The following is a 23,566-nucleotide window of genomic DNA, read 5'->3' as shown; positions in this document are numbered from 1 at the left end:
TTGGGTTTCCTGTTGCTCCTTGGGTTTTGTTGCTCTTGGGTTTCTGTGTTTGCTTTGGGTTTTCTGTTGCTCCTTGGGTTTCCTGTTGCTCCTTGGGTTCTGTTTCCTGGTCGTTCCTTGGGTTTCTGTTGCTCCTTGGGTTTCTGTTGCCTTTGGGTTTCTGTTGCTCCTTGGGTTTCTGTTGCTCCTTGGGTTTCTGTTTGCTCCTTGGGTTTCTGTTGCTTTGTTTCTGTTGCTCTTGGGTTTCTGTTGCTCCTTGGGTTTCTGTTGCTATTTGGGTTTCTGTTGCTCCTTGGGTTTCTCTGTGCTCCTTGGGTTTCTGTTGCTCTTGGTTCTGTTGCTTCCTTGGGTTTCTGTTTGCTCCTTGGGTTTCTGTTGCTCCTTGGGTTTCTGTTGCTTCCTTGGGTTTCTGTTGCTCTTGGGTTTCTGTTGCTTTGGGTTCTGTTTGCTCCTTTGGGTTCTGTTGCTCCTTGGGTTTCTGTCTGTTCTGCTCCTTGGGTTTCTGTTGCTAATTTGGGTTTTCTGTGCCTGGTGTTGTCTGGTTTTCGGCTCCTTGGGTTTCTGATGGCTCTTGGGTTTCTGTGCTCCTTGGGCTTCTGTTGCTCCTTGGGTTTTCTTGATGCTATTTGGGTTCTGTTGTGCCTTGGGCTTCTGTTGCTCCTTGGGTTTCTGTTGCTCTTGGCGTTCTGTTCTGTTGTTTGCTTCTGTTGCTCCTTGGGTTTCTGTGCTTTTGGGTTTCTGTTGCTCCTTGGGTTTCTGTTGCTCTTGGTTTTCGTTGCTCCTGGGGTTTCTGTTGCTCCTTGGTTTCTGTGCCCTTGGGTTTCTGTTCTCCTTGGGTTTCTGTTGCTCCTTGGGTTTTCTGTTGCTCCTTGGGCTTCTGTTGCTCTTGGCTTCTGTATCTCCTTGGGCTTCTGTTGCTCCTTGGGTTTTCTGTTTGCTCTTGGTTTCTGTTGCTCTTGGGTTCTGTTGCTCCTTGGGTTTCTGTTGCTCCTTGGGGTTTCTTTGCTATTGTTTCTGTCCCTGGGTTTCTGTTGCTATTGCTGCTTTGGGTTTCTGTTGCTCCTTGGGTTTGCTGATGCTATTTGGTTCTGTTGCTCCTGTTTGTGCTCCTTGTTTCTGTTGCTTTTGGGTTTCTGTTGCTCCTGTGGGACTTCTGTGCTCCTTGGGTTTCTTTGCGATTTGGGTTTTCTGTTGCTCATTGGGCTTCTGTTGTGCTCTGGGTTTCTGTGCATTTGGGTTTCCTGTTGCTCCTTGGGTTTCTGTTGCCTTGGGTTTCTGTTGCTCTTGGGTTCTGTGCTATTTGGGTTTCTGTTGCTCTTGGGTTTCTGTTGCTCCTTGGGTTTCTGTTGCTTTTGGGTTTCTGTTGCTCTTGGGTTTCTGTTGCTTTTGGGTTTCTGTTGCTCCTTGGGCTTCTGTTGCTCCTTGGTTTCTGTTGCTATTTGGGTTTCTGTTGCTCCTTGGGCTTCTGTTGCTCCTTGGTCTGTTGCTATGGTTCTGTGCTCCTTGGGTTTTGTTGCTTGGGTTCTGTTGCTCCTTTGGGTTTTCTGTTGCTCCTTGGGTTCTGTTGCTCCTTGGGTTTCTTTGTCGTGGCTTCTATTCTTGGGTTTTCTTGCTCCTTGGGTTTTACTGCTTGCTTATTTGGGTTTCTGTTGCTCCTTTGGGTTCTGTTGCTACCTTGGGTTTCCTGTTGCTATTGGGGTTTCTGTTGCTCCTTGGGTTCTGTTTGCTCCTTGGGTTCTGTTGCTATTTGGGTTCTGTTGCTCCTTGCGGTCTTCTGTTTGCTCCTTGGGTTTCTGCTGGCTGCTATTTGGTCGTTGCTCCTGGCTGTTGCTCGGGTTCTGCTTGGGCTTTCTGTTGCTCCTTGGGTTCTGTTGCTATTTGGGTTTCTGTTGCTCTTGGGCTTCTGTTGCTCCTTGGGTTTCTGTTGCTATTTGGGTTTCTGTTGCTCCTTGGGCTTCTGTTGCTCCTTGGGTTTCTGTGCATTTGTTTCTGTTCTCCGTGGTTTCTGGTTGCTCCTGGGGTTCTGTTGCTCCTTGGGTTTCTGTTGCTCTTGGGTTTCTGTTGCTCGCGTGGGCACTGTTGTGCTTGGGGTTCTGGTATCTCCTGTGCTTCTGCTGACTTCTTGGGGTTGTTGCAAGTTTCTGTTTGCTTTCGGTTGTCTCCTTGGGCTTCTGTTCCTTTGGGACTTCTCTTGGGCTCTTCTTGTTGCTCGTATATCTACATGTGGTATTCATGATGGGTCAGTCATGCTCGGGATTTGTCCTAATTACTTCTAGAGAAGTGGTCTTCTCACCCTTGCATGTCTCCTCGTATGAGGCCCGTGGGTATCTTCTATGTTCTCAAGGTGACTCTATGGTTGCTATCTACCTGCAGTTTCGAACTTTTCTGTGCCCTGGCTCTCTACTGCTCCTAATGGGTTTTCGATGTTGCTTTTGTAGCGGGTTTAGTGCTCCATTGGTATTCAGCTGCATTTGGGTTATCGTCTTCAATTGCTTCTGTTTGCCCCTGTGGGAATTTACTGATGCTATGGGTATCTGTTGATCCGGATATCTGTGCTACTGATCTAAGATATGATTGTTTACTCTCCTTGGTTTCTAAGTTCTTCTTGCCGAGCTGTGTCCTGGGTCTGGTTGAATTTACTTTCTGGTCCTTGGGCTTATCTGGGCTGATTTTTTGCCGGGTTCGTGCAATACTTGTTCTCGTTTCCTTGGCTATGATCATGTTGGGTATTGTTGTCAATTCTGGGAACCTTACAGGTGCCTCAACATGATATTTACTTGGTACAGTCGATTTGACACTCAGAGTTGTAACATTGTTCCGAGGGATATAGTCCTGAAACTACTTAAAGATGAGAGTGTTTGTTCTATCTCCATCCCACGCTCAGTAATGGCGGAGATACCTTCAACAGATCAGAGACATCGCAAATGGTACTGACTCTACACGTCACCACTATCATCTTTGAAGGTTTATTGTACTGGATAGCTGCTTTGCACTTCATGGATTTTAGCTTGACAAATCAGATAATAAAGACATTACGAAATGACTCCAGATTTACTATACAAACATATATAATGAACAGTAAGATTGGTTTTAAAAGGCTTCGGTAGTTTTTTGCGGTAACGATAGCTCACTAGTTTGATTACATAATGTGTCTGGTTTGAGCATGTTCTAGAAATCTTCAATCTGCCGGTGCTGATCTCTATGTCTTAGTTGTCACTGTTGAAATACTGGTACTTATGAGGGAGAGCGAGACAGAGAGTGGTGTGTATCCATCGGCAGACCGGACGAGAGTGTTACCACGTACGTCGGAGTTTGCTGGCTGTGGAGACGGGGGGGGGGACGGAATCCAGAGGGCTTTACAATCATAGGTTTATAATTTATTAATAAAGGCAGTTAAGGAATCTTAAAGAGCTGGTGCTGTTGTCTGCGTCGTCTGTCGGTCGTGCTGTGTGTCGTTCGTCTGTCTGTTCTGTCTGTCGTTGTCTGTCTGTCTGTCTGTCTGTCTGTCTGTCTGTCTGTCTGTCTGTCTGTCTGTCTGTCTGTCTGTCTGCTGTCTGTCTGCCGCTGTCTGTATGTCTGTTGCTGTCTGTCGTGGTCTGTCTGTCTGCTGTCTGTCTGGTCTGTCTGTTGTCTGTCTGGTCGCCTGTCTGTCTGTCTGTCTGTTCTGTCTGTCTGTCTGTCTGTCTGTCTGTCTGTTGCTGCTGTCTGTCTGTCTGTTGTCTGTTGTGTGTCGTGTGTGGCTCTGGTGGGTCTCTGGAGCATCAGCTCTCATGCTGCGTCTACCAACAACATATTCTATCACACACCCAGCATTCGGGAGAAAGTCAGCCACAAACCAAAGCCATGGGGTGGTTCGAAGACAAAGTTTGAAGAATTTGTTCTGTAGGTGGGTTGCAAATGTCCGCGGTTCGTATTCACTAAGAGTAAATGGTATGGAACTGTTTGCAGAAAATCGGCAAGTCCTACTGGGGTCGAACTAACTTTTTGCTAACACTTTTGCCTAAAACCGACCGCGATAACATTTTTTAGGTCAGCTAGAACAGTGCAGTTGCCAGAACTGCGTTGGAACGAGAATCACGCATAAAAGCAACAGCATACTGCGCTTAAAACATATCGTTTTCATGTTGATTGACAGCTAGACCGGACGGCAGCCATATTATTCACGTCCATTCGTTTTTAACTGGTGCTGTAAGCATTCAACTTTTGGAACATTGAAGATGACTGGCTCAAGACTAAGCAAGTAAAACCCATATTTGCTCATTACTAAATATCTTGGTCCTACATGGCAATCTGCGCAAAACTCCTAGCCTAGAGGTACTTGGATATAGGTAGTTATAAACATATAGACTCAGCCGCGAAGAAACTCACCATTATGTGGCACCTTTCGTAGCAACCACTAACTTTATACAGGGGGGCTGACAACTTCCTGATTTTGGGATTGGTTGTATTTGGGTGTTTCTTGGGTGTTTCTTTGCCTTTCAATCACAACAACACAAGGGTAGCTGCGTGAGTAGTGACAGCGGGAAGCTGTAATAATAGCGTTACTATTGTGAGAGAAGTTTTGAGAGTTGACTCGCCATCTCAAGATGATCAGCTCTAATTCAGTTCTATGTGTAGGCAAATAGCCTGAACTCGTGACTAGCACGCGCTATTAAAAGCATACAAGCGAGCTCGGCTAGCCTATCGAGATAGATGATATTCTATGTCAAATCCAATTATTCCAACAACATTATTCCAACAGCAAGAACCAGTGTTCATGATGGTTTCGCTGGACACTGGTCTACACAACCCTTATACGAAAGTAGCTTGCAACTTGAAGTTTCATCACATCATGTAAATAAATGTTACATGGGAAACGATGTCAACTACTGCGAGTTGAATGCCTGGTCTTAGTCCGCTTACTGTCTACACAATATTCTATAACAGCGCTTTGTCTCATCTCAAGGTTCCGTTTTAGAACCACTATTGTTTTCATTATATATTTTAATGTCAAATTTCACTGCTATGCAAATGACACACAGCTGTACATTTCGATGAAACATGGTGAATCTACAAAATTGCCTACAGTGGAAGCCTGTGTTTGAGACATAGGAAGTGGATGGCGGCAAATGTTTTACTTGTAAACTGGGACAAAACAGAGATGAGTTCTGGGTCCCAAGAAACACAGAGATCTACTGTTTGATCTGACAAGGTACAGTCGTCTCAATAAAACTGTGAAGGACCCTCGGCGTTACTCTGGGCCCTGATCTCTCTTTTGACGAATATATAAAAAATATAGGGCAGCTTTTTTACATCTTCGTAACATTGCAAAAATACTCTTAAACTTTTTGTTAACAAATTATGCAGAAAAGCTAATCACCACGCTTTTGTCATTTCTATATTAGACTACTGCAATGCTCTACTCTCCGGCTACCTGTATAAAGCACTAAAATGATCTTCAGTTAATTGCTAACAAGTTTGCAATGGAGCCCTTTTCGTCTGAAGAAGTAAATGAACGGTTTCCAGCGCTATAGGAGCTGTATCTACTACGCTTCCTTTCCGGACCAGCTGGATCACTCAGAGTTCCAATGTGACGATTGTTTTCTTGCCGAGGATTATAGGATTGAGTGGCTTCCTTGATCAAGCAGGTCACCAGTCTACGTAAGAAACTGGGTAAAACGCAGAGTGGAATGTTGACCTTTTCTACTCCACGCAGCTTGACGGGGTCCGGGCTTGTTGATGCATCTCCACCTTGCTGTTTGGTCTTGGGTTTCTGTTGCTCCTTGGGTTTCTGTTGCTCCTTGGGTTTCTGTTGCTCCTTGGGTTTCTGTTGCTCCTTGGGTTTCTGTTGCTCCTTGGGCTTCTGTTGCTCCTTGGGTTTCTGTTGCTCCTTGGGCTTCTGTTGCTCCTTGGGTTTCTGTTGCTATTTGGGCTTCTGTTGCTCTTTGGGCTTCTGTATCTCCTTGGGCTTCTGTTGCTCCTTGGGCTTCTCTGTTGCTCCTGATATTTAACATCTGTCAGGTCAGAGACCACTCAGGTAACCATCTTTCCTGGATATATTAGTTCCTCATACCTCTTTAAAAGAAGTGGTCCTCCACTGCCAATCAACCACTGTCTTAGTTAAGGCAGGGGGATCTTCTCTAGTCCAAGGAGAGACATGGTCTACTCTACAGTCACCACTATCCATCTTCTGAAAATGTTTATTTTATGAAGAGAGTGCTATTGACTTCAGGACTTTTTATTTTGAATCAGTGTTGAAAGACATTTACAGAGGTCCTTTCTTATCCATATTTGACAGAGATTGAGGGTTACTTATTAAAGCGTTGCTGGTATTATTTTAGAACCAGAGTTAACAATACTATTGTTTGATGACTAATTGTGTTTGTTGTCATTCTAGAAAACCAACTTAGCGGTGACACTCATTAGTTAGAGTACATGATTGAAAAGTACTGTATTTGAGGGGAGACAGCGAAACAGACTAAGAGACTGTGGTATGTGGTTTGCTATCTCCATTATCCACAGACTGAGCAGATACCAGCAACAGACCAGAGACATGCCCAAAATTACTTGATTACCCAACTCATACTCAGTTTTGTCTGTCTGTCAGACAATCCATATTGGGCTTTACAATCAATTACWAAAAGACTTAGAAATCTATTTCAAATTACAAAAAATATAATGACAGTAAGGATCTTTAAAAAGAGCTTGCAGTGTTTTCTGTCTGTCTGTCTGTCTGTCTGTCTGTCTGTCTGTCTGTCTGTCTGTCTGTCTGTCTGTCTGTCTGTCTGTCTGTCTGTCTGTCTGTCTGTCTGTCTGTGCTGTGTCTGTCTGTCTGTCTGTCTGTCTGTCTGCTCTGTCTGTCTGTCTGTCTGTCTGTCTGTCTGTCTGTCTGTCGTGTCTGTCTGTCTGTCTGTCTGTCTGTGTCTGTCTGTCTGTCTGCTTCTGTCTGTCTGTCTGTCTGTCTGTCTGTCTGTCTGTCTGTCGTCTGCTGTCTGTCTGTCTGTCTGTCTGTCTGTCTGTCTGTCTGTCGTCTGTCTGTCTGTCTGTCTGTCTGTCTGTCTGTCTGTCTGTCTGTCTGTCTGTCTGTCTGTCTGTCTGTCTGTCTGTCTGTCTGTCTGTCTGTCTGTCTGTCTGTCTGTCTGTCTGTCTGTCTGTCTGTCTGTCTGTCTGTCTGTCTGTCTGTCTGTCTGTCTGTCTGTCTGTCTGTCTGTCTGTCTGTCTGTCTGTCTGTCTGTCTGTCTTTTTTTGTCTTCCTTTTGTCTGTCTGTCTGTCTGTCTGTCTGTCTGTCTGTCTGTCTGTCTGTCTGTCTGTCTGTCTGTCTGTCTGTCTGTCTGTCTGTCTGTCTGTCTGTCTGTCTGTCTGTCTGTCTGTCTGTCTGTCTGTCTGTCTGTCTGTCTGTCTGTCTGTCTGTCTGTCTGTCTGTCTGTCTGTCTGTCTGTCTGTCTGTCTGTCTGTCTGTCTGTCTGTCTGTCTGTCTGTCTGTCTGTCTGTCTGTCTGTCTGTCTGTCTGTCTGTCTGTTCTGTCTGTCTGTCTGTCTGTCTGTCTGCGTCTGTCTGTCTGTCTGTCTGTCTGTCTGTCTGTCTGTCTGTCTGTCTGTCTGTCTGTCTGTCTGGTCTGTCTGTCTGTCTGTCTGTCTGTCTGTCTGTCTGTCTGTCTGTCTGTCTGTCTGTCTGTCTGTCTGTCTGTCTGTCTGTCTGTCTGTCTGTCTGTCTGTCTGTCTGTCTGTGTGTGCTCTGGTGGGGTCTCTGGAGCATCAGCTCTCATCCTGCGTCTACCAACAACATATTCTATCACCCAACCCCAGCATTCGGGAGAAAGTCAGCACAAACAAACCATGTGGTTCGAGACAAACGTTTGAAGAAGTTTGTTCTGTATTGGGTTCAATGTCCAGGGTTCGTATTCACTAAGAGTAAATGTATGGAACTGTTTGCAGAAATCGGCAAGTCTCTACTGGTGTCGCTACTTTGTAACATTTTGCTAACGCGATAACATTTTAGGCAGCTAGAACAGTCAGTTGCAGAACTCGGTGAACAAATCACAAAAGAACAGCAACTGCCTTAAAACTATCGTTTTCATGTTATTAGCTAGACGGAGGGAGCATTTATTCAGCATTTCGTTTTAACTGGTGCTGTAAGCATCACTTTTGGATTGGAGACTGGCTCAGCTAGCAAGTAAACCCTATTTTCATAAATACTGGTCCTACAACTGCAAAACTCCTTAGCTAGATATTGGATTAGGTAGTTATAAGACTTGCTCAGGAAGAAAACTTCAACATTTTGCCCCTTTTCAACTTTTAAGGGGGGCTGAACTTCCTGATTTTGGGATGTGGTTGTATTTGGGTGTTTCTTGGGTGTTTCTTTGCCTTTCAATCACAACAAACAAGGGTAGTCGTGAGTAGTGACAGCGAGGTAAGCTAATAGCGTTACTWTTGAGAGAAGTTTTGAAGTTGACTCGCCATCTCAAGATGATCAGCTAATTCAGTTCTATGTGTAGGCTAAAGCCTGACCTCGTGACTAGCAGCTAGTTAGCATACTGCAGCTGGCTAGCCTATCGAGATAGATGATATTTCTATGTCAAATCCAATTATTCCAACAACATTATTCCAACAGCAAGAACCAGTGTCTGGACACTGGTCTCAGGAACACCTTGATACGAAAGTAGCTTGCAACTTGAAGTTTCATCACATCATGTAAATAAATGTTACAGTGGAAACGATGTCAACTACTGCGAGTTGAATGCCTGGTCTTCAGTCAGCTTASCTGTCTACACAATATTCTATAACAGGCTTTGTCTCATCTCAAGGTTCCGTTTTAGAACCACTATTGTTTTCAYTATATATTTTAATGTCAACTTTCACTGCTATGCAAGATGACACACAGCTGTACATTTCGATGAAACATGGTGAATCTACAAAATTGCCTACAGTGGAAGCCTGTGTTTGAGACATAAGGAAGTGGATGGCGGCAAATGTTTTACTTGTAAACTGGGACAAAACAGAGATGAGTTCTGGGTCCCAAGAAACAMAGAGATCTACTGTTTGATCTGACAAGGTACAGTCGTCTCAAATAAAACTGTGAAGGACCTCGGCGTTACTCTGGACCCTGATCTCTCTTTTGACGAATATATAAAAAATATAGGGCAGCTTTTTTMCATCTTCGTAACATTGCAAAAATCTTAAACTTTTTGTTAACAAATTATGCAGAAAAGCTAATCCACGCTTTTGTCACTTCTATATTAGACTACTGCAATGCTCTACTCTCCGGCTACCTGTATAAAGCACTAAATGATCTTCAGTTAATGCTAACAAGTTTTGCAATGGAGCCCTTTTCGTCTGAAGAAGTAAATGAACGTTTCCAGCGCTATAGGAGCTGTATCTACTACGCTTCCTTTCGGGACCAGCTGGATCACTCAGAGTTCCAATGTGACGATTGTTTTCTTGCCGAGGATTATAGGATTGAAGTGGCTTCCTTGATCAAGCAGGTCACCAGTCTACGTAAGAAACTGGGTAAAACGCAGAGTGGAATGTTGACCTTTTCTACTCCAGCAGCTTGACRGGGTCCGGGCTTGTTGGATGCATCTCCACCTTGCTGTTTTGTCGTTGTTCAACTGGCCGGTGTTGCCTGGAGTTTGTTCGCCAGAGGAGGCATCTCCTTCCTCTCCTCCTCCATCTGATGGTGGAGTAAAAGGTGCACAATAAGAGGAGCATGCCAATCAACGATGGTCACATGTCATGAGCCGTGGAAGCCGAAGACAGTGGCAAAGCAGGCTACACTCCCAACGAGAGGCCCGGAGCGGATACAAACAACTAATAGTTTTGCCTCCCTGGAGCCTGATCTTCCTGCATCTTCGTTGCTGGGGGTACCTGTGTCTGCTGTGCCTACTCTTTCCCTTACGATTTCAAATTAGATGTTGGCCACCTTCCGTCCCTGCTTTGGATCAAGCGGGGATTCTCCATCTGTCGGAGGCCTGCACCAGACTCCGGGAGCTACGGGCTCAAGTTATCCTGCCTCTTGCCCCTCCTTAAAGGTTTCTCAGAATCCTGTGAAGCATGCGAGTCTGCGTATTTCCTCATCCTTCTCACCAGYTGTGATTTTGGACAGCTCCATGGTAAGAAATGTCACTGTTCCTGGTGCAAAACAATGTCCTATCCTGGAGCTCAAGTAAATGCCATTACTAAGCTGCTCCCGAATGTTCTACACCAGGACATGGAAATTGATTCTATTGTAGTCTTTGTGGGCTTTAATAACATTATGAAGGGCAGCTATGAACAGTTGAAACAGGATTTTAAAGAGCTGATTGATTTCACTAATAAAAGACCCATCATATCTGGCCCTGTGCCATCTCTGAATCGTGACATTGAACGCTTTAKCAGTATTCTTTCTCTTCACAACTGGCTACGTGAATATTGCAGCTCAATGAGTGTAACTTTTGTTGACAATTTTGATACATTTTGGAAATAAAACACATTTTATAAGGAGGATGGAATCCACCCAAATAATTTGGGTTCCTGGATCCCTTCACAGCATTATAAGGCAGCCCTGAAAAAGTGACTGTCAGCACCAAGATATGCTAAGGTAATCAGTGACATTTACTCCGAGTGCTACTTTTCAGCTTCTGTTTTCAATACTGATAAGTGTGTTGAAAATAGTTATCCTGTGCCTGTTAATTTACCTCCCTGCAATGGCTCTGTTAATTCCAATGTTGAACCTACTGATTTTGTCAGTAGTTTTGACAACAGTTATCTTTTGATTGCTGACCTAAATTCCACAAATAGTTATGTTAGCTACAATAGGGAGACCACTGTTATTAGCCACTCCAATACTATCAACAGGGTTGTATTTAGCTATCGTACTGCATGTGTTCACAAGCACAGAGGTGTATACAGTATAGCAATCTTGTGCCCAATTCCTTGAAGTCTTCTGTTAGCGCCTAAACCACAAATCCAATATGTAATGATCTGGCTTGTGTTGATACACTACTGGAATACAAAAGACYGTAAAGGTTTGAAAATTATGCACTTAAACATATGTAGCCTATTGTCTAAAATGGATCACGTTAAGATCTGGCCCTTTCAAGCAAATTCAGATGTTTGTTTCTTGTCAGAGACATGGGCAACTGAGAAAATAATGGATTCTGAGATTGCTATAGATGGTTACAGAGTATTCGGGGCAGATTGGAAGGGTAAAGGGGGCAGTGTAGCAATTTATGTAAAATAATCACTTTTCTGTTTCAATGTTAGTCTGTCACCATCCCAAAGCAATTTGAATTTTTGGCCTTAAAAGTCTCCAATTAGGATGTAACTCTACAATAACAATCCTGGGAGTTCACCGTCCACCGTTGGCTAACAAATGTTTGCTATTAGAACTCATTGACTTAATAGCCTCCTTTTCAGCCTCTGAAGTGTTAATCATTGGGGACTTTACATTGCCTGGGGAAACCATGACTCTGTTGTGTTAAATTAAATTTGACCCAGATAATTAATGAGCCCATGTGTCCAAATCTGAAGGACCCGACAAAATCAACCTTGACCGTCCTTATATTTACAAATAAAGTGGGGTGTTTTCCTTAGATATAAGCTGTCCTATTGGATGTATCAGGGATGTGTGAATACCTAGATCCAAATCCCGTCTTACTTGAAAGAGGAATTTGAAACATTTCAATGAATTTATTTTTATTTTTTACATGATCTTCAATGTAATGACATTGACTGTATCAAATCAAATCAAATTGTATTTGTCACATGCGCCAAATACAACCTTACCGTGAAATTCTTACTTACAAGCCCTTAACCAACAGTGCAGTTTTAAGAAAAATATGTGTTAAGTAAAAAATAGATAAGTAAAAAAAAATATATATATATATATAATAAACAAATAATAAACAAATAATTAAAGAGCAGCAGTAAAATAACAATAGCGAGGCTATATACAGGAGGTACCGCTACAGAGTCAATGTGCGGGGGCACCGGTTAGTCGAAGTAATTGAGGTAATATGTATATGTAGGTAGAGTTAAAGTGACTATGCATAGATAATAAACAGAGAATAGCAGCAGCGTAAAAGAGGGGGTGGGGGGGCAATGCAAATAGTCTGGTTAGCCTTTTGATTAGCTGTTCAGGAGTCTTATGGCTTGGGGTTAGAAGCTGTTGAGAAGCCTTTGGGCCTATACTTGGTGCTCCGGTATCGCTTGCCGTGCGGTAGCAGAGAGAACAGTCTATGACTTGGGTGGCTGGAGTCTTTCGAAAAATTTTAGGGCCTTCCTCTGACACCGCCTGGTATAGAGGTCCTGGGTGGCAGGAAGCTTGGCCCCAGTGATGTACTGGGCCATACGCACTACCCTCTGTAGTGCCTTGCGGTCGGAGRCCAAGCAGTTGCCATACCAGACAGTGATGCAACCAAGATCTGAGGACCCATGCCAAATCTTTTCAGTCTCCTGAGGGGGAATAGGTTTTGCATTGCCCTCTTCATGACTTTATTGGTGTGCTTGGACCATGACAGTTTGTTGGTGATGTGGACACCAAGGAACTTGAAGCTCTCAACCTGATCCACTACAGCCCCGTCGATGAGAATGGGGACGTGCTCGGTCCTCCTTTTCCTGTAGTCCACAATCATCTCCTTTTGTCTTGATCACACTGAGGGAGAGGTTGTTGTCCTGGCACCACACGGCCAGGTCTCTGACCTCCTCCTTATAGGCTGTCTCATCGTTGTCGGTGATCAGGCCTACCACTGTTGTGTCATCAACAAACTTAATGATGGTGTTGGAGTYGTGCCTGGCCATGCAGGCATGAGTGAACAGGGAGTACAGGAGAGGACTGAGTGTTGAGGATCAGCATGGCGGATGTGTTGTTACCTACCCTTACCACCTGGGGGCGGCCCGTCAGGAAGTCCAGGATCCAGTTGCAGAGGGAGGTGTTTAGTCACAGGGTCCTTAGCTTAGTGATTAGCTTTGAGAGAACTATGGTGTTGAACGCTGAGCTGTAGTCAATGAATAGCATTCTCACATAAGTGTTCCTTTTGTCCAGGTGGGAAAGGGCAGTGTGGAGTGCAATTGAGATGGCATCATCTGTGGATCTGTTGGGGCGGTATGCAAATTGAAGTGGGTCTAGGATTTCTAGGGTAATGCTGTTGATGTGGGCCATGACCAGCCTTTCAAAGCACCTCATGGCTACAGACGTGAGTGCTACGGGTCAGTAGTCATTTAGGCAGGTTACCTTAGTGTTCTTGGGCACAGGGACTATGATGGTCTGCTTGAAACATGTTGGTATTACAGACTCAGACAGGGAGAGGTTGAAAATGTCAGTGAAGACACTTGCCAGTTGGTCAGCACATGCTCGGAGTACACATCCTGGTAATCCGTCTGGCCCTGCGGTCTTGTGAATCTTGACCTGTTTAAAGGTCTTACTCACTTCGGCTACGGAGAGCGTGATCACACAGTCATCCAGAACAGCTGATGCTCTCATGCATGTTTCAGTGTTACTTGCCTCGAAGCAAGCATAGAAGGCATTTAGCGCGTCTGGTAGGCTCGTGTCACTAGGTAGTTTGCGGCTGTGCTTTCCTTTTGTAGTCTGTAATTGTTTGCAAGTCCTGCCACATCCGATGAGCGTCGAAGCCGGTGTAGTACGATTTGATCTTAGTCCTGTATTGACGCTTTGCCTGTTTGATGGTTGAGGGTGTAGCGGGATTTCTTATAAGCTTCTGGGTTAGAGTCCCGCTCCTTGAAAGCGGMAGCTCTACCCTTTAGCTCAGTGCAGATGTTGCCTGTAATCCATGGCTTCTGGTTGAGGTATACACGTACAGTCACTGTGGGGATGACTTCATCCATGCACTTATTGATGAAGCCAGTGACTAAAGTGGTGTACTCCTCAATGCTATCGGAAAAATCCCAGGACATATTCCAGTCTGTGCTAACAAAACAGTCCTGTAGTTTAGCATCTGCTTCATCTGACCACTTTTTTTTGGACCGAGTCACTAGTGCTTCCTGCTTTAGTTTTCACTTGTAAGCAGGAATCAGGAGGATAGAATTACGGTCAGATTTGCCAAATAGAGGGCGAGGGAGAGCTTTGTATGCGTGATCCAGAGCTGGCTCTAAAACATTTCTCAAATGTCTTCAATGTTATTGTCGATAAACATAATCCCTTAAAAACCATGAGAGTTAAAAGTAGGTATAACCCTTAGTTCACACCGGACTGCCAAAGTTATTCACAATAGAGACGCTGTCCGGGACAAAGCTAGATTTACAGACTCAAGCCCAGATTGGCAATCATTTAGGATATTGAGAAATCTATGTGTAAATCTAGTTAGAAAAGCAAAATCTGATTGTGCAGGGAATTCGGACAAGTTCTGGAAAAGTGTTAAATCTCTTAACTCTTCTTCTCCATCAAATTAATATTGTTTCTGGCACCATTACTGATCAAAATGTATATAATTAATGYATAAATGTATATATGTTTGACTCCGTTTCTAAGCCAACTCACTTTAAGTGTGGTCTGGATATTAATGGATGTACAGTTGAAGTCGGAAGTTTACATACACCTAGGTTGGAATCATTAAAACTCGTTTTTCAACCACTCCACAAATTTCTTGTTAACAAACTATAGTTTTGGCAAGTCAGTTAGGACATCTACTTTGTGCATGACACAAGTAATTTTTCCAACAATTGTTTACAGATAGATTATTTCACTTATAATTCACTGTATCACAATTCCAGTGGGTATGACGTTTACATACACTAAGTTAACTGTGCCTTTAAACAACTTTACATTTTTAAACATCAAATTCCAGAAAATGATGTCATGGCTTTAGAAGCTTCTGATAAGCTAATTGACATCATTTGAGTCAATTGGAGTTGTACCTGTGGATGTAATTTCAAGGCCTACCTTCCAACTCAGTGCCTCGTTGCTTGACATCATGGGAAAAGACCTCAAATAAGTAATTCTCTCTACTATTATTCTGACATTTCACATTCTTAAAATAAAGTGSTGATCCTAACTGACCTAAAACAGGGAATGTTTACTAGGATTAAATGTCAGGAATTGTCAAAAACTGAGTTTAAATGTATTTGGCTAAGGTGTATGTAAACTTCCCGACTTTAACTGTAATTTGTTGAATGATTCTCTGTTAAGGAAGTTAATACATTAAGACATCTGAAGGGACAGATCATTTGGAAACTGGTCTGCTAAAGTGTGCAGCGACCATCATTGCTGCCTCAGTAACTCATATTTGAAATTTGACATTGTCTTCAGGAATTATTCACAAAGTATGGAAACCTGTATGTGTTGACACTCCATAAATGTAAACCAATCAGGGTTTAGAACAGGGCATAACACTAACACTAAAATTAGTTGTTCTGCTTTGTTTGTAGACCTGTCTAAGACCTTTGATATTGTTGTTCTGGRTATTCTGTTGAAGAAACTGTCATCAACAGGCCTTGGCTCTGCCGCAYGTGTCTTTGTTTTCTGACTACGTTAGAGACAGAACTCAGGCCATTGTGTTTGGATGGAGTTAAGTTGAATTTTCTTGAGTTACATAAAGGTGTTCCACAGGGATTCATATTAGGACCTGTTCTTTTTTACGATTAACATAAATGCTTTTGGTCAATCTGTTGAAAATTGTGATCTTCATTTGTATGCGGATGATACTATTGTGTATACAATTGCTCAGACTGTTGATTTAGCTGTGTGAAGGTTAACGTCAGATTTTGCAGCTGTTCAGGAAGCCCTTTATGAATGTAAAGCTTGTACTTAATACAGGCAAAACTAAATACATGCTGTTTTCAAAGTCTCGTAAAAGTATCTCAGTTAGGTTACATCTTCACTCCTTGAATGGTACTGTAATTGAACAAATCCCTGCATACAAATCACTTGGTATTTAGATGGACAATGATCTAGAATCTAGATTCTAGATGGACAATGAAACATACAAATTAGCTTGTTAAGAAGCTTAAATGTAAAGTGGGTTTCTTTATATAGAAATAAAGCTTGTTTTTAATCTGGCTAGCAGGAAGCAATTGTAGAATCAACTTTTCTATTTGTCCTTGACTATGGTGATACCATCTACCTGTGTGCAACTGACACTACTCTGAAATCCTTTGATTCGGTTTATAATAGCTCCTTTCGTTTTATTAMATCTGACAGTTTTAATACTCATCACTGCATCCTTTACCAAAACAGTTGACTGGACCTCTTTGAAGACTTCATGATTCTCTTTTGTTCATAAAGCCCTACTCCACAAGCTTACAAAATACATCTTTGTTGAAATTTAGAATTTCAAGTTATAATACAAGGTCACAGGGTTGGTTAATGATGCTGTCTCCCTTGGTAACCACAGAGTAGGGGAGATCTGCTTTTTCATATCAGGCACCTCATGTGTGCAATAGTCTCCAGTTGGCACCTCATGTGTGCAATAGTCTCCAGTTGGCACCTCATGTGTGCAATAGTCTCCAGTTGGCACCTCATGTGTGCAATAGTCTCCAGTTGGCACTTTGTTTGGATGATTTGGTATCCCTGGGTCAATTTAGGAAATTGGTTAAGGATTTTATAGTGATGAATGTGTTTGTTTTATTTGATTGTAATGGCTAATGTGTATATTGCATGTATTTTGTATATAATTGTCTGTGTGCTAATGTGACTGTTGTTCCCGCTTGTGAATGAGACCTAGGACTCAATGTGTCTCCCTGTTTACATAAAAGTTCAATAAAAAAATACGGCTGCTAGAATCTTGACTAGAACCCCCCAAAAAMTATCAMTTTTCCTGTGCTAGCCTCCTGTTAAGGTTAGGGCTGATTTCAAGGTTTTACTGCTAACCTACAAAGCATTACATGGACTTGTTCCTATCTATCACTCCTATTTGGTCCTGCCGTATATACCTACAYGTACAGTACGGTCACAAGACTCAGGCCTCCTTATTGTTCCAAGAATTTCTAAGCAAACAGCTGGAGGCAGGGCTTTCTCCTATAGAGCTCCGTTTTAATGGAATTGTCTGCCTACCCATGTGAGAGACGCATACTCAGACTCAACCTTTAAGTCTTTACTGAAGACTCATCTCTTCAGTATGATTGAGTGTAGTCTGGCCCAGGGGTRYGAAGGTGAACGACAAGGCACTGGAGTGACGAACCACCCTTGCTGTGTCTGCCTGGCCAGCTCCCATCTCTCCACTGGGATTCTCTGGCCCTATTGTATTTTTAAATTTATTTTTAGTATCTATTTTAGTCCTCATTTGGATTAATCTTCCAAGAGTCTTATTACGTGGCTAAGTCACCGGCTTACTCGTGCTCTCCCAAGCCATCCCTATGAGGGGTGCATCAAGTTGTGCCAGGCTTTTTTAGCTATACTTTGAGTCACTGACGTGATCTTCCTGTCCGGTTTTGCTCTACCTCAGGCTCGTGTGGTGTGGGAGATCTTCGTGGCTATACTCAGCCCTGAGTATTGCACCACTAGGGGGCTATACTCAGCCCCCTAGTGGTGTGGGGGCTGTGATTATCTGTCTGTGCTTGTCTGGTGTCCTGTGTGATCTTAAGTATGTTCCCTCTAATTCTCCTATCTCTCTCTCTCTCTCTCTCTCTCTCTCTCTCTCTCTCTCTCTCTCTCTCTCTCTCTCTCTCTCTCTCTCTCCTCCCTCTCCCTGAGGACCTGAGCCCTAGGATCATGCCTCAGGACTACCTGGCCTGACGACTCCTGGCTGTCAAAATCCATCAGTTTAAGCTAGAGATATAGCATGAGCTGCGTCTCAATCCACCACATCCGCCCATGTCGGCCTTCCGCACCTGCGGTGGAAGGTGGCAGAGCTACAGCGGTGTTTGTCAGACCAGGAGACATTCTGAACCATTTGGGTTACAAACTAATATTACCCCACTTTGGAAAGGCGAGATTCTCACGAACATGAAGGTGTTCTCCGTTTTGCTCTACAACCCAAAAGTGTCACAGGACTCATCTGAAGGTAAAAGAAATATGGAGGTAGTTTTGTGGAAAAAATTGTGTTTAAATATCTGTCCAAAAACTAAAATATTTCCTGAGCTTTATTACATCTCCTAGATATAGGAAAGACACTTCAAAACCTTATTCCTTATGATTTATTTGTTGACTGTCAGAATAGCACATTCATAAATGGCAAATCGCCCTGCGCGTCGTCCTCCGGGTCGTCCTCCAGGTCGTCCTCCGGGTCGTCCTCCAGGTCGTCCTCCGGGTCGTCCTCGAGGCCGGTGTTGGCGCGCCGCTGGAGCCGCGCGTCAAGGGGGGGGGGGGTACTGTCGGCTCCTCTCCTTGTTCGGGCGGCGTTCGACGTCACCGGCTTTCTAGCCATCACCGCTCCATTTTTCATATATCCATTTGTCTTGTCTTGTTTCCATACACACCTGGTTTTCACTTCCCCAATCAATCTACTTGTATTTAACCCTCTGTTTCCCATCATGTTTTGTGTGTAATTGTTTCATGTTATGTGGTTTTTCGTTTTTTGAGCGCGTTTGATTCATGTAGTGCTCTCGTTTTTAGAACTATAATAAAAGTACGCCTGTTCATTATACTCTGCTCTCCTGCACCTGACATCGCCTCCAATACACCATTGACACCACCGTTCAAAGGTTGGGGGTCGCTTAGACATTTGCTTGTTTTTGAAAGAAAAGCGAATTATTTTTGAACGGCAGTGTATGTCTATCAGCTGTTGCTCATCTCAACTCTTGACTATCTATCAACATTTTCAGGCTGACACTCTCTCTGGAACATGCTTGAAGAACCTATTTCACACTTTTCTCTGGCTTATTCTTCATCACAGCGATATCACAGCTTCGCTTGCCAAATTTCCCTAAGCCAATTTAAGTGTTGGCAGTCAGAATGTGTGTGTGCGTGCATGCGTGTGTGTGTGTGTGAGATTGGGGACAGATGGAGGTCCTGTGGAATCCAGTTACAGATGTAGGATTTTAATTTGATCACCCTGTTGCAGGATAACTTTCCTGCAGGAAATGTAAAACGTGTAGTGTATTTGAGGTTTAAAAGTTTGTAATTTCCAGTTAGATATTTCAGACTTGATTTTCCCTTACGAAAAATGCATCAAAAACACAAAAATATATTTTAGTTATAATTTCCTGTTGCTKCAGGATTATTTTCCTGCTGTAGCAAACTGGCTCAAATTAAGATCCTACATCTGTTGCAGTGTATCTAAGTATCACCTCCAGAGACGGTGTTCGCTCATGTGCCTGTGTGTGTGTCAAAGTGTGACAGTCAATGACCAAGGGAATGTGTGAAATGGACCCGTTAACTTTTTCCCCCCTCAAACACGGTGTGAATCTGCAGCTGGCGCACATGCCAACCTCTGGAATGCCAATTGGTGTGCAGGAGGCTAGTTTGGCATTGGTGTATACGTATGGAATGGGGCCACAAACAACACAATGTTTGTCTAGAGCCTGTAATGGAGTGGTGGGAAAACAGGGCATAGGGACTCAATCTGCCCCATTAGGAAACATGTGTTTTAGGACTAAATCATTATGACTAGATAGAATTCAGCTTCATATCAAACATTATACTTAGTCCCCCTTGTCCTCCTCAGTGTGGGTGGAACATAAGACCGCAACAATCTTCTACCACTAGAATCCATCTCTGGCCTCAGCTTGTGCACTTTTCCATGAGAGACCCATCTCTTCCAGCTCAGCCACCTCTGTCCTGTCCCATGAGAGAACCATCTCTTCCAGCTCATCCACCTCTGTCCTGTCCCACGAGAGACCCATCTCGTCCAGCTCAGCCACCTCTGTCCTGTCCCACGAGAGACCCATCTCGTCCAGCTCATCCACCTCTGTCCTGTCCCATGAGAGACCCATCTCGTCCAGCTCAGCCACCTTTGTCCTGTCCCATGAGAGACCCATCTCGTCCAGCTCAGCCACCTCTGTCCTGTCCCACGAGAGACCCATCTCTTCCAGCTCAGTACATCATAGAAGGTTACACCATGGAAATATAATAATTGTATTTCTATGAGTTATACAGACCCGGTGGCAGAACCAACACTTCAGCCGTGCATTTAATTGTGTTGCCCGTTTTGTATGACAGACATATCAATGTTTAGTATAGAGAAATGTATGTGTGTGGGTATAGGATGTCGTGGTATCATATCGCCCAACAAAATACAGACTGTAATATGCAACGGAGAGTATCCTCTAATGTCTTTACCAACAACTCTCCACGCATCAGTAGCCATGCACTCAGTGCAAGGACACTGAGTTGGTTATGACTGTGTAATCGATGATCAGAATCTTGAATTCTGAATGTTCTGGTCAACACAATAACCACACCATAACCACATAAAACAGCAGATGTCGACCTTGACCACCACATTATGTCAAATATACTATTATAATCCTGAGAGGGATTWAGCAAGCAATATAGGCTACCAAACAACGCACAGTCCATTCAGTCCGATGCAAGCCTGAGTACCAATCTGTTTGTGCTATCATGCCAAATCCTTGCCGTTGTCATGCCAACGCAGTCAGAAGTTGAGCAGGCAGGTGGTCAACCTTGGATATGAATATTCTCATTAGCTAGAAACATTTTGAAACAACACCATTATAAATATCTGCATAATGACGTCGGGACAGGTAATAACTATCAAGCTTGGTAGTTAGCTGGGTTTAATTGGCAGCTAGGTTTGCTAGCTAGAAAAATACACCTCAATACCTCCTCTAAAAACGTTGATTAAATCTTGCCTGGGAAGATCCTCCTTTCAAATTATATCTGATAATAATTACAAGTGAGGTAATACATTCCATTTCACAGATAACTTTAGCTACTACTGTCTGATACCTGTACTGTGCCAGCCTGGGTAGGTAGCCTACTAGCTAACTAGCTTACATGTTCAGTCGATCGGTGYAACAAGTACAACAACAAACAAATGAACAATACAGCTCGAGGTACCCATTTCCTATCATTTAACATTTGAACATATGACTCTGCATAAGGGAATTGGCTACATATACAAGCAACTTCTGATTATTTCAACAATATCTCAAACAACATGAACAGGTAGGCCTCGAATTTTCAGCCACAAACATTTCAGGAGATTAAGGCTGGGCCAGTGACGGAGCGCTTGGAGGTCCACCCATAATGCCGGACCTGGTTATATTGCCTGTTTGAATAATACAATGTGGTAATAGTATTAGATGGAGATATATACTGTATAGAGACAGACACACGGACAGCTCAGATGAAGAGMGACAGACACACGGACAGCTCATATGGAGAGAGATAGCACAAAGAAGAGACAGCTGAATGATCGGATTGGAAGTAGAGCGGGCTTAAAGAGGTAGCCAGGAGGAGAGATGAGAGCGGAGAGAGAGGACCCTCCTAGCGTGCTGATGGGTGGAGAGACAGACTGAGCCTTATGGGGGCGCTGTAAGCACATGTTGGGGCTTGGAGACACGTCTAGGCTTTTTGAAGGATCTGATACAGTATCTTAATAAAGTGGACACAGCTAGTACATGAATGGGGGAGGGAGAGAGTGAGAGAGAGAGAGTGCTGAAAATTGTCCACAGTGTTCCTATCATCCAGTTTTAACAGAGAGAGAGAGAGAGAGAGAGAATGTACACAGCATGTATGATATGTTCAATAGTGTTTATTTATTTGTGTATGCATATGTTTGTTCATTAGTGTGTGTGTGCGCACGTATTAAAATTCCAGCCAGGAGCCGGAGTGGATCAAAGCTCCACACACCCGAGGCAGAACTCTCCTCAGGGAACCAACTGGCTGATCTGGGATCTGTCCACATCTATTACCTATCTACCCCAGTCTTCCCCCTGATCCCAGAACCCCTGCCAACACCGCCCTGGCAGCCCCCTTTGAAACCCCAGCAAACCCCCACTTTGCCTCCGCAGTGGTCAGCAATGTCAACTTCGCTGCTTGACCACACGTAAGAGTATTTAACAGCGTGAGTGGAGGGTCTGTGTCTGTGTGTCCCTGTGTGTGTCCATGTGTCTGTGTGTGTATGTCTCAGCAGTAAGGTGTGATTTGGGGTGTGTGTATAGTGTTGCTATGTAGCTACCACAAATTAGAGGCAAAATCATTTAAGGGAAATGGCAACAGAAAAAAAACTCTTCATACAGAGGAATTCTCTCAGGCATGAAGACACATCCACCTCATAGATGTGTTGAGCCTTTGAGTGTTTCTCACTTGTTGTACTGTAGCCGTGTAGCTCTTGCTTTGCTCTGCCCTTTTGCACCTTACTCTGAAAACTCCCCCGAGGCTTCAGTTGGAGAAGTCCCCCCCCCCCTCCTCTCTCTGTCTCTCTCTGGTCTTCTGTGCTGTCTGTCTCCCCTTCTCCTCTCTCTGTTCTCTCTCTCTCTCTCTCTCTCTCTCTCTCTCTCTCTCTCTCTCTCTCTCTCTCTCTCTCTCTCTCTCTCTCTCTCTCTCTTCTCTCTCTCTCTCTCTCTCTCTCTCTCTCTGCTACTCTTCTCTCTCTCTCTCTCTCTTCTCTTTCTCTCTTCTCTTCTCTCTCTCTTCTCGCTCTCTCTCTCTCGCTTTTTCTCTCTCTCTCTCTTCGCTCTTCTCTCTCTCTCTCTTCTCACTCCCTCCCTCTTCTCTGCTCAAATCAACAGTCAGACGGGAGCACACCGAGCCACACACAGCCACACACAGCACGCAAACAGAGTGCGGCCCAGGAGCAAGATAGACATCTGAGGGAGGGAGGGAGAGAGAGAGAGAGCGGCGAAAGAGAAGAAACCTCTTCTCTACCCTTGCACCGCTAGTTTAGTAGTGTGAGAAGGTTGTCAAGCAGATGATTTCTGACTGAGTGGACTGAATTTACCCATGGGAGACACAAGCTGAAATAGAAGAGGAAACCAACCCTCACCATCTGATCTGTAAAGGACCCCTGTTCAAATTGGATTATTGGACTTTCCCCTCTCAATCTTTGCATGGTGGATGTCTAAATGACCAGACGTATTGAAGAGGCTGCTTGTTCTGGACCACAGTGACTTAGAGTTTTTTTCTTCCTGAGCGTGTGTGAGAGTGTGTATGTGTGAGCGGGATCATGTCAGGAGGACGTTTCAATCACCTGGTGAGGTTTACTGTGGCTGTGCGCAGGTGAGTTCAACGCCTGCTGTCTCTGTCGGCTGTCTTTCCAACTGTCTGTCTGTCCATCTTCCTTTCGACCTGTATCTGTTGTCTGTCTGTCTTTCGCCTGTTGTCTGTCCTCTGTTTGTCTTTCGCCTATCTGTTTTTTTCACGCTGTCTGTCTGTCTTTCCAACTGTCTGTCTGTCCATCTTCTCTTTCGACCTGTCTGTCTGTCTGTCTTTTCGACCTGTCGTCCGTCGTTTGTCTTTCGACCATCTGTCTGTCTTTCCACCTGTCTGTCTGTCTGTCGTGTCTGTCTGTCTTAGGACTGTCGGTCTGTCTGTCCGTCTGTGTCCTCTGGTTGACCTCGACACCAGTGACACAACAGTCTTTGTCCACTCACTTTGCATCTGACAGTAACAGCTTTAACAGCCGAGCCTGATGAAGCGAAGCCTCATTCTGTTTTCATTATGATTATTCTAATATTGATTTATATAATTATGTAAATTATGGGTGATTTTCACTCAAATGTAATATTTTCAGAAGTGGATTCTATAGGCTAC

At 43.9% G+C, this 23,566-nt stretch overlaps 1 protein-coding gene across 1 annotated transcript; it reads right to left on the bottom strand.

Annotated features, from left to right (window-relative positions):
* Positions 1–270: 270 nt before the first annotated feature.
* LOC139023294 (neurofilament heavy polypeptide-like) lies at positions 271–19,872 on the bottom strand. The gene is made up of 5 exons (XM_070436148.1): positions 19,621–19,872; positions 18,072–18,188; positions 5,678–5,902; positions 1,074–1,598; positions 271–987 (listed from the first exon to the last, which is right to left on the bottom strand). Exons 1-5 carry the CDS (start codon positions 19,870–19,872, stop codon positions 271–273), a joined length of 1,836 nt encoding a protein of 611 aa, XP_070292249.1.
* Between the last annotated feature and the right edge of the window lie 3,694 nt (positions 19,873–23,566).

Source organism: Salvelinus sp. IW2-2015, linkage group LG30 (genome assembly GCF_002910315.2).
Source record: "Salvelinus sp. IW2-2015 linkage group LG30, ASM291031v2, whole genome shotgun sequence".
NCBI classification, from domain to species: Eukaryota; Metazoa; Chordata; class Actinopteri; order Salmoniformes; family Salmonidae; genus Salvelinus; species Salvelinus sp. IW2-2015.
The sequence above is the reverse complement of the archived record's forward strand: the minus strand, read 5'-3'. Positions and strand labels throughout refer to the sequence as shown.

Excerpts from the sequence above, each read along its gene's own strand:
- LOC139023294 (XM_070436148.1), bottom strand. The coding sequence starts at position 19,872 with ATGGGTCTCTCGTGGGACAGGACAGAGGTGGCTGAGCTGGACGAGATG. Across the intron at positions 18,189-19,620 it reads TCTCATGGGACAGGACAGAG|CGGCGCGCCAACACCGGCCT; the intron begins GTGGCTGAGCTG and ends GCGCGGCTCCAG. Across the intron at positions 5,903-18,071 it reads GCGATTTGCCATTTATGAAT|CAACAGAAACCCAAGGAGCA; the intron begins GTGCTATTCTGA and ends AAGCCCAAATAG.